Here is an 11,706-nt window from a genome sequence, read left to right as displayed (position 1 = left end):
GTACTCGGACAACATCGAGGGTGGCTCGAAAATCTTCAGATAATTCATTCACCATCTGAATTATCGCTTTCTGCGAGCTGTCTAGTTCTTTGACACGCTCCTCCACAAGGGCAATAGAGCCCGATAAGCCATCTCCATGCTCGAAACTGCCCATTTTCATAGCTTTTGCCTTTAGGGTTTTAACCCTTGTTAACAATTCCCTGACAGGCATCCCGTCTAAGCGGCCAGCCACTGCGTCAATTTCATCGGCCTTGTTAGAAACTTCTTGTAACCGAGTTTTTAGGAACCGAACCTAATCAAGGACTTCTATTAGATAGAGCATTTGCTCTTCTATCTCGACCAATCGGTCAACATGGGACTTGCCCAACTGTTTCTTTGTAGAATGTTCATAACTTCTCAACTCCACGAGCCGACTTGTCTCTGATACCAACTGTCATAATCGCACCTTCGTAAGGGTCTAGAGGCGATTGTGCGACATTTATTCTCATCATCGAACAAGTCAACTAATCCAAATCTGAATAGCCGACGGCACAATGGACGCTTCTCACAACCTCCACCCCTCTTGAGAAAATGTTTTAGAAAATGGGTTTAGAGAAAAAGGTTTTCGCAAACGTTTGAAAGCATGATTAAGCAATGAACATTAGTCGTATGACTAGAAAGCAATAAGCAAAAATACGAATTTATAGCATACAACTCACTAGTATGAAGATATGATGATTAGTCTTACCACCATATAGTGCATTCTGAACAAAAACACATCTGCCACCCTTGTATACGAAAATGAGCGAGTGGTCACACACTAAGAAAATTACATAGAAAGTAAACTACCTAGCAAAAGGAAATACATAGGATGAAAGCATAGTAAAAAGAGGTAGAGGCGGACATGCGGTCATGGGCAACATGCTCTGAACAAGCATGATCGTGACACGCTTTTGCCAAAAATTTTATTATTTCTGTTTTTTTTTTTGACAAAAATCAAAATGTACTCCCGATTTTATTATTTCCTCCAATTTCCCAAGGGAATTTAAATGGGACAGTTGCAAACATAGCAATCGGGCACAGAATATTAGCATATATAATATAATACAAAAAAAATACACATATAGTAAAATTTAGATTTAGCTCCTAGAATCCATCACTAAAAGGAGTCTATCACTGATAAATTTTTCTAAATTTGTGATTCTTTAAAAATATTGCTATACATTGAATATTAAAAGTGTTATCCATTGCAATTACTCAATTTAAATTGATTCATATTGAAAATGTTGTAATTTGTCAAAACATCAATTTACAGCCCTGAACCGGGAGTTATATCAATTAAAGTTTTCCACTAATAATTGTATCAATTTAAACTTCGAACTTTTGGTAATTTATAAATTTACACATTTTACTATATTTTAGTTGGTTAAATATCACGTGAGACTTATAATTTGATCAATTAAATTTAAACTTTTATAAGTTGATCAATTTGAACTCTTAGTTAATATTTTCTTTGAAAATTACCCATGCATCAATTTTAATCATCTATTTTGTTAGTGTATAAGAATTGATGCATTGATATTCTCAAAGACAATTTTAATAAAGAGTCAATTATGAGTTCCACATGATACATACATACATATATATATATATACATACATATATATATATATATATATACATACATATATATATATATATACATACATATATATATATATATATATATATTGTAATAGTTCGGTTTTTGAATAATGTTTATATGTAGTTGCCTCGTAATAATTGCTGGATATGGATTAAAAATTTCGCATGCTTCCTACTAATAATTGGATATATATTTGAGGAATCTCTCTTTAATGGTGAAAGACTCTTAGTTATATTGCGATAGTCTCACCAAATAATATCTTTAGTGAATAAGAGTAGTATTTATATCCTTATAGTATTATAAAGTTTTTAGAGGTTAATTATAGTAGTATTTAACACATGAATTCAGTTTGCATAGTATCTATTTTAGCATGATCAAAAGGTTCTTTTTAAACAAATAATTAATATAATTAAAAATCACAATGTTGAGAATTTTTTTTTTTGATCTTTCCCAACCTATTCAAACATAAATATAAAATCATATATATAAAATAATGTATTAGCAACAAAAAAACAGCAAATTGTTTTGGATACAATAATTCTTATTCAAGATTATAACATTGACCTATTAATGATGGTGAAATTAGGATTAGGACATGTCCAAATATTTCTTTAGTACTCATAAAACTTTGGTTGGCCATTTTCGATCTATATTTTATAACTACCTCTTCAACGAGAATAATAATGTGATGTATATCACTATTTTCATTTCGATTAGGTAAGTTAAAAGTAGTAGTTGTCAAGTGTCACGAGATATGGGGTATGTTTGGAAATGATTTTGGCAGGATCAAAATCACTTTTTCCCTTATCAAAATCATTTTTCTACATAAATTTGATGTTTGACAATCACACAAAATTGATTTTTATAAAATCTAAAATCATTAGAAATTAATTTGTGATGTATCATTTAATTGATAATTTTGTGGGAGGTGATTATCAGGGAATCACCCCGAATGAGACATTTTTTTTTGTTTGAAATTGCAAAAAGAAAGTTTCCTTTTTGTTTTGTTTGGTGAAAATTTAACTTTCAAAACAAAGATGGAACTAACTTTTTTTTGCTGGAGAATCCCACATTGAAAAATTTGGTGTTGGAAGTCTCCTTTATATACTCCAACTTTGTGTTTTTGGTTTGGATCGGGTACCCATGTTTTGAAGGGAGTGAAGAGATAGACTAATGTGGGTTTGGTGGACATCTCACACGTGTGTTGCCATCCGATCATATGAGGTGCGTGTGTGATGATTATTTTTTAATATAAAAAATTTCCAGGAATATAGTTCACATATATTAGAAGAAAAAAACCATAGTCAGACATATAGTTCAAATATAGCCTGACTTTTCATTCATTTTCCCCCAAGTTCCTTGCGTTTATTATAAAATTACTAAAATTAAATATTTATTATAAAATGACTAAAATTAAAATTTGTTATAAAATAAAAGTTCAAATATAAAATACCTTTTTAGTAATTTGGTAATCTTAAAATCACTTTTAGAACCAAACATGATAATTCAAAATCATTTTTATATATTTGAAAATCGCTTTAAAAAGTTTGGAACCAAACATAAATTTGATTGTTTAAAAATCAATTTTACAAAATCCATTATTCCAAAATCTCTTTTTCTAAAATCACTACTATAACAATTAATCCCAAACACACCCATAAAATACAATCCAATTGAAATCAATTTTGAGTTTGATTGGTTGTAGTGTAGTTTTAAGGTTAAAAACAAGTTCTTTATCAATTCAAAACAATGTATCAAATATTATATCATTAAATATACTCAAGAAAAGAATAGAAGAGAACCTTTATACAAATATTACAGGACAATAGCTTCTATTTCTCTTAAAGAGAAAATTATAAAAATATATGTTATATTATACTAAGGGAAATTATTTCAAATGGTAAAATTATTGAAAATAATTACAAAATATAGTAAAATTTTAGAACTATCAATGATAGACGCTGATAGACACTTATAGAAGTCTATCAGCGTCTATCATTGATAGTTCTAAAATTTTGCTATATTTCGTAAATATTTTGGTTTATTTTTCTATATTTAAAAAAACCCATTATACTAATCTATTTTGATAACAATTATAAAATGTACACTATTTGAACAAAAATACAAAAGTACTTTATAGTTAAAAGAATAATTTATATTATAATGTACTATCAATGTTTAAAATGTCAACATCGATGGAAATATTGAAGTCTTAATTTTGCTGAAATTTCGATGGAAATATCAATAAAATGTTGATTTCGATGGATATTTCTAGAAAAATTATAAAAATAAAATATCTAAAAAATAAATTTAAACTAGTAGATAAACATATTATGATTTTCAAACAAGTTAACATGTCTATTTTTCATATTATATCTATATTAGTAGCATTTTAATACTTATTCTTTGTGTTTCATGGTTTTTTTACGATATCTTGAAAATATTGATTTACCCTTCATGTTGATGCCGAATCCATGAAGATGTGAAAATAACGGTGAAAATATCAACATGTCGACAAAAATTTAATACCATTCGTACTATTCTCTTGGTCTAGCACACATTATATTTGAGTTGAGCTTTATTTATTTTGAAATGAGATTATATTTAAAAAGTATATCAATTTACGACCTCGTCCTATGAGCTATTTAATCTCCAAGCTCTTGAGTTTTTGTTATTTGTTTTAACAAATACCTCTACTTTATTCTAAAAGTTTGTAATATTAGAAATCACAATAATTAAGGTTTGAAATGCAATCGAAACAAAACGAAAATTGAGACCATCATTATTTATTACATTGTTTTTGTTCACCATCACAATCATTTTGGGGAGTTTCACATTCATGTTAGGTTTATGAAGAAAGTCGAGCACAATACTACAATCTTGAAAAGAACGTAAGCATTTTTTTAATGGTTAAAATACTATTTTAGGCTTTATACTTTAAATTTAATGAGTTAAATTTCATTTTAGTTCAGGTAATTTTGATCGTCGTCTAATTTTATTTCTTATATTGAATTTTTTTTAAATAATAATAATAACAATAATTTTCTTTTAAAAAAGTTGTTTTCAAATATAGAAAAATGAACCAAAATATTTATAAATATAGCAAAATTTTACTGTTTATCTGTGATAGATTGCGATACACTACTATCTGTATCTATCTGTATCATGATGAACACAAATAGATAAACAGTAAAGAAAATTATTTGTAAATATTTTCAGCAATTTTGTAATTTAAAATATTTTTCCTTAAAAAATGTTAATAAAGACTATTTTTCTAAAAAACCAACAATAAACTAATTGTAGAGATTAATTATAAATATTTTTGGAAATTTTGTACGAATGACCCCAAATTTGGGTCCAAAATGACAAATGACCCATTTTTTCAAAAGCTAAATGATCTTTTGCTGACATCACATTTGGGTGAAATTACCAAAATAAACTTGCGCATGTAGAAAAGCCATCTCACTCTCCCTCTTCCTTTCCTCACTTACAAATCACTCTCTTCTCTTGCTCTTTTTCTTCTTTTCCTCACTCACATATCACTCTCCTCTCTCACAAGGGGAGTTGGTGTATGATTTTTCGTCGAAGTTGGTTCGTCGGAAAAGAAGAAGAAGAAAACAGAAAACAAAGAGTTTCGTCGAAGTTGGTTCATCGAATAAGGTCGCATCGAAAAAGAAGAAAAGAGAAGAAAGAAATCAAGAGCAAATCCATAACTTCACCGATCTATGACATCAACTGAAGGAGTTGAAGTTTTTTTTATAAAAAAGATTATTTTACATTTTAAGTATCTAGAACAGGTTGGTACAATTATTCCAAGTTATCGAAACTACATCAATTAAAATTGGGAAATTGGTACGAATGATCCATTTTTTTGGCCCAAAATGTTAAATAACCAAATTTTAAAAAATAATGTCAATTGACCCTCTGCTGACATCATCGCCATACCAAATTATGTAAATGATCTCACCTCTTTATCTTCACCCTTTTACTGAAAACCAACCAAAACTAAAAACTCTTCAAACGTAACGGCTTCGTATCGCTCATAAGCTCCATATGGTTTTGCTGCATTTTAAAATCCATCATTTGGGCTTGCAAAAGATTCCATTGCTACCGACAAATCGAATCTGATCGGTAAGTGATTGCCTGAAGATGTCTTAAGTTGATCGGTAATGGGGAAATGATGGATCGTTCTGGGGTTAAAAATACTGTGAACCTATGATTTTTTATTTTTGTTTTCGATGTGTTTAGAGGTTAAAGACCAGTAAAAAGAGAGAATGTGAGCGAGATAAGTGAGAGCGAAATCGGTGAGAGCGATACTAGAGAGAGTGACATTAGAAAGGATGGGTCATTCTAGGGTTTAAAAATACTGTGAATCTATGGTTTTTTTTGTTTGTTTTTTTGGTTTTCAATGTGTTCTGAGGTTGAAGACAAGTAAAAAGAGAATGTGAGCGAGATAAGTGAGAGTGAAATCGGCGAGAGCGATACTAGAGAGAGCGACACCGAAAATGATGATACTAGAGAGAGCGACACCGAAAAGGATGGGTCATTCTGGGGTTTAGAAATACTATGAACCTATGGTTTTTTTTGTTTTCGTTCTGGGGTTTAGGGAGAGAAACACTTATGGAGAGAGCAATACATCGAGAGAGCGAGACTTACATTCTGATGGTATTCATAAAAGTCTATACATAAGCATGAGTGACATTCTAAGAGTCTATACATAAATTTGTACGGATGAGTGACATTATGATAGATCGAGACATACAGAATGAGAACATAACTGGGTCTATATTTAGAAAATCAACCTCGACCAACATTTGAATCAGTTTTGCCATTTTCAGTACGTTGCACAGTTGTGAGCAGTTCGCTACAGTTTTGTCAGTTATGCCCATATTCCCACACTTACCACATTTTATTTGTTTGCGAAATTCTCCTTTGGATGGTATTCTTCTCACTCTTTGTCTCCCGACTTATGTCACAAACTTTGGAGGATGGATATTCTTTTCTACATATCCAAGGGCTCTCTTCCATTTAGATATGTGCCCGAGTGGATTTATAGGCTTCACATACGCAGTCATTAGAGAGTCCACTGTATAAAATCGACTACAAAGCCTTTGAATGGGTATGTTTCGTTCCTTGGAGGCCACAATAGCATGCGAACACGGGATACTAAGTGAGTCAAATTCCTTACACGTTCATTCCTTCGTGTGAAGATTCACAATACCGTCCAATTGTTTATCTCGCATGTGAACCTGATAACAATCAATAGGCTCAACTCGATATCGTTTGCCCTTATCGGCTTCACTTGCCAATCGGGTTTCACAGTAGTCAGAGTATAATGTCGTTCGAGATGCCCAATAATTCCTCTGTTCGTAGAACTATGATTGGAGCATTCTCTAACATGTTCAATCAAGCATACTATGGACAATAGCCGATACTCTTTAGTTAACAAATTGAAATACTCTGCATTATTGGACGTCATGTTGTCATATCTTTGTTCTATTTGGTAAACCCATGCCCACCTTTGAAGACCGATGTTTTCCAGATATTTCGTGACAACATCGTCTTGAAAACTACAGAGTTCATCCCATTTTGTCTGAAACTCTGTCGTGCGAAATGCCCTTGCTGCATCTTTAAATATCCCAACGACTGTATTGTCCTTAAAGTTTGTAATAAGATTCTGTTCTATGTGCTATGTGCACAAAAAAAATGCACGAATAGCATTGCTGATAGATACCATCCGATCAGACACAAACATCAGATTTTTGGGTTCTCCGATAGTGCATTTCAAATTCGACATAAATCATTTCCATAATCGTTGGGTTTCATTGTCTACTATTGCATATGCTAGTGGGTATAATTGATTGTTCCTGTCCATAGAAACTGCAACCAATATGGTTCTTTTGTACTTTCCTTTCAAGTGCGATCCATCAACAATTATCACAGGTCGACGACATGTGAAACCTTTAATACAAGGCCCTAATGCCATGAAAATATACTTGAAATTCACATCATCTTCAAGTTCAATCTCAAACATTGTATCCAGATTCTCTATTTTTAACGCTTCCCCATAAGCATGTAGTATGGAATATGAGTATTCTGGAGTACCTCTAGTGGGATCATATGCGACTTCCCTTGCACACCACGCTTTATCGTAACTTATGTTCATGCCATAATCTCTCTTCATATCCTCAACAATATGACAAGGTTTATAAATACGTCCTATGCCTGTAAACTTATCTTTAATCAACTGACCAACAACAGTAGCAGTTGCTTGTCTATGGTCGTGATTCAAAATTCTGATGGAACATGTGTGCGAACGTGAGTACTTTGTAATCTTGAATATATCAGACCCTTTCATTTTCACTGCACGAAGGCTCCATTTACAAGTCTCCCCAATACATTTGACAGTGAGCAAAGATTTGATTGAGTTCCCGACCCTAAATTTAAATTTTTTGTTAATGGACAAAATAGATAATCGCATTTTCAAGTCCTTTTTATTCAAAAATAGTTCAGCAACTTTAACGTTATCTCAGATGAAGAGGTACCAGGCATAATCAACTCTTCCTTATGACTTGAAGACACAGATGGTGGAACCACTGAAGCTGCTGTAGAACAACACACATTTCTACGATCACGATCCATTTCATTCAATCCCGTTGGTTGCTCATTACTATCCACTGAAGGACCACAACGTTGCTCTGGATGACCACAATTCATATAATCAAGTCTAGATGATCTCTCATTACCAACAACTGAAGTACCACCCAATTCTGTATCACCATAATTCATCGAATTCAATCCTGCTGGATTAGTGCGGTCATTATCTAGTGATAATGTTGATGGTACAATGTTGGTAGACAATGGAATATCATCCTATTTCCGATGAAACTCATATGATTCCTCGTATTGTCTGTCCATAGTCGTATCATTATAACTCACATTTTTAATCCCTATTCTAATATTTTCGTCCTGATTCGATTTTAGTGTTACAGATAATCGAAGTCTACTAAGCTCTTCCCGAAAAAGAAGTGTCATCATTTCTATGTATTGTGGAGGGGCTTCGTATTCAAACTTATATTTAACTCTCATTATTAGACCAAACTCTAAAAAACTGACATTTGTAACCCTGTAAATGTGACATTTAAGTTCTTCATACTTCAATGTAACAACTCGCCCTCAATATACGAACTTTCATTCTCATCCTAATCACCTCCATATCGAATAAGTAGACACTTTTCTATCATCCTACAAAGCAAGAGAACATTTGTCATTAAGTTGTACAAGCAGTTGAAGTGTACTCTCACTTTCTCTTAATCTCGCTCTCTCTCATACTCTTACTCTCTCTCACTCTTGTTTTACCTCTCGATTTCTCTTTCCCAATACAAAATTTCGTAATGCTCAATTCCTACCTTTCCAGAAATAACACAACAAAAATAATGAAACATCGTTCTGAAAAACCTGATTCATTATGAAAAAGCCTCGTCTTGAAAATTTCCGTTAAAAAAAACTTCATTCAACAAAACACCGTCGAAAACCATGGAAGTAATCACCGTTGAAATGGAGTTTAAAGTTTAAAGAAATCACCATTGTATTGTGTTTAGGGATTATTGATTTGAGGTTTTAATCTTGAAAATTGTCAAATCATTCTTACACTGACGAGCAATCACATCAAACTAGGGAATTTAAAGCGAGAGCGAGAGTGTTGGCACTTGTGAGGGCAATTTACGTAATTTGGTATGACGATGATGTCAGCAAATGGTCAATTGACATTATTTTTTAAAAATGTGTCCTTTGATATTTTGAGCCCAAAAAATATGTCATCCGTACAAAATTTCCATTGAAATTTGACATTCAAGAATGGATCAAAATGATATTTTATTATTTATTATTATTTTTTTTTAATTTGGTAATTTACCTTTTGTTTTCGTGAATCGTGAATCATGAATGTTTAACAGTAGAACAGTTGAATTTAAATCAATAATATTTAGAAAGGAGGAGGAACGAAGGTCAAACTGCTCTTAAATCATTCTCTTTCGCCGGAGAGCTCAAGATTGAAGGGTGAATTTCCAGTTTCGCAGCTGCAAATTGTTGAAAATCTTGTGAACTTCAACCTGGAAATCAATCAGAAAGCCGGAATCGACGGTCACTCTTCAGTCTTTGACAGTCGAAGTTCTTAGAGCTCAAAAGTTTGATTCAACTATTGCTTCTGAGCCTCCGGTTGTACCATCACGACCTGTAAGCTGTCTTTACACTCTTCTCTCTCTCAGAAAATTTTTCTATACATTTTCTTTTCTGATATAAATACTTCCAGTTTAATATCAATCATTGATTTCTTGTGCATTTGCAATTATACGTTAGTTTGAGTTGATTCAGAAGCTAATTTGAAGTCGAAGTTGACCGAGAAAGAGCAGAAATGGCCGTGTAAGTCTGTTCGTCCTTTACGTTGTTTATATTGATTGCGTCATTTACGATTGATCGATTCAGGAATTTGTTTGTTTGTGATTCCTTCTTGTTAGTTTGATTTTGATATCGGGAAAAGAAATTAATTAAACGACTGTTTAATTTTTAGTCCTACTCCTACTCCAGCTCTAGGATTGTAGTCGAGGATACTGAACTACTTTCAGTATGATCTCTATCTTTGGCAGTATGTTTGACATGCTTTTTATGATCCTGTTTTTGCTGCAATTTTATATCTGGCAGGGTTGCTTCAGCTCCAGGGAAAGTTTTAATGACCGGAGGTTACCTTGTCTTGGAGAAACCGAATGCTGGGCTCGTACTTAGTACTAATGCTCGTTTTTATGCAATTGTAAAACCCATTTACGAGGAAATCAAGCCTGACAGCTGGGCATGGGTGCGTGGTTCTTTGATAATTATCCCCTGTGAAATTTGTTGTTTCTTAGTCCTTCAAACTTCAGCTCTGTTAACCGTATTTTGGTTTGGTAATTGGATGTTGTTCATGATATGTTCTTTATTTTGTTGTTGGTTCATGATTAAGTTTTCTGCTGAGTGGAAACAGTACATTGAGAATTGGGATCAAAGTAATTCCTGCTAATCCGAGAATGAAAACCAAATATTAGTAGTCATATACTTCTGGCTTTATGCTTTTTTCACCTTGGGGAATATCACCTTGCTTGAACAAGTGCTACCTATGACTGGTTATGAGCTGAATTCTATTGCTTAGAGAGAGTAGTTAGAATAGGAAAGGGGATTCATTCATTATCTTGTTATTAATATTACTCCTAGAATTCAGTGTCTGTATAATGATTTGAACTCTTGAGAAAAAGTTTTCAATCAACATATGTCAAATTCATTTTTGCTTAATGGTCCATATTTTTCAGTCATGGACAGATGTTAAATTGACATCTCCTCAGCTCCTGAGAGAGAGCATCTACAAATTGTCATTGAAAAACCAATCCCTTCAGAGTGTCTCTCCAAGGCAAGTAAATTAGCCATTCTAGTTAAGCGTTGGAAATTCTGTTTATAAGCAAGCACCTGTTTGTGCTGTTATCTAAATAAAACAAGCTAAGTTCAGTTGTTTGTTTCATCTTACATTCCTGACCACCATCATACTTGAAATTTCAGTGTTTTAAGTTAGTGTAGTTTTATCATATTATGGATGGGCTTTTCTATTTTCTGTTATCTCTAGTTAATGAATTTGGATTTGTTGAGATCAGGGTTATTAGCAAGATAGAGGTAAAATGCTTTTCATTTCTTAATTAATGTTGACTCATATCTATTGCATACTGCTTCAGTCAATCAAGAAACCCTTTTGTAGAAAGAGCAGTGGAATATTGTGTAGCAGCTGCTTGTGCAAAATTTGTTGACAAGGACAATGAGGATGCATTACACAAACTGCTCTTGCAAGGTGTGTTAAGTTTTTGCTCATTCCCTATCTTCATCTTGCAATAATCAAATTGCTTATATATCCTACTAACTCCATGATTCATTTGGACTGAACCTGCAGGACTTGATATCACTATTTTAGGTTGCAATGAGTTCTACTCTTATCGGAGTCAGGTACTATCCCATTTCTCGTAAGTAGAATGTTTCATGCCTTGCTTTCTCTCTCATTTCCCTTTTTT

At 32.6% G+C, this 11,706-nt stretch overlaps 1 protein-coding gene across 1 annotated transcript in view; it reads left to right on the top strand.

The window, feature by feature from the left end:
* Positions 1-9,598: 9,598 nt before the first annotated feature.
* LOC120077900 (phosphomevalonate kinase, peroxisomal) overlaps positions 9,599-11,706 on the top strand; it is a 5,560-nt gene continuing 3,452 nt past the window's right edge. Inside the window, exons 1-6 of the mRNA XM_039032002.1 lie at positions 9,599-9,859; positions 9,983-10,045; positions 10,325-10,475; positions 10,963-11,060; positions 11,377-11,489; positions 11,589-11,641. Of these exons, the coding sequence (XP_038887930.1) occupies positions 10,038-10,045; positions 10,325-10,475; positions 10,963-11,060; positions 11,377-11,489; positions 11,589-11,641 (423 nt within the window). The 5' untranslated portion in view covers positions 9,599-9,859; positions 9,983-10,037. The remainder of the gene's footprint in view (positions 9,860-9,982; positions 10,046-10,324; positions 10,476-10,962; positions 11,061-11,376; positions 11,490-11,588; positions 11,642-11,706) is intronic.

This window comes from Benincasa hispida, chromosome 5 (genome assembly GCF_009727055.1).
Source record: "Benincasa hispida cultivar B227 chromosome 5, ASM972705v1, whole genome shotgun sequence".
In the NCBI taxonomy this organism is placed as follows: domain Eukaryota; kingdom Viridiplantae; phylum Streptophyta; class Magnoliopsida; order Cucurbitales; family Cucurbitaceae; genus Benincasa; species Benincasa hispida.
This window is presented reverse-complemented; position numbering and strand designations above follow the sequence as displayed.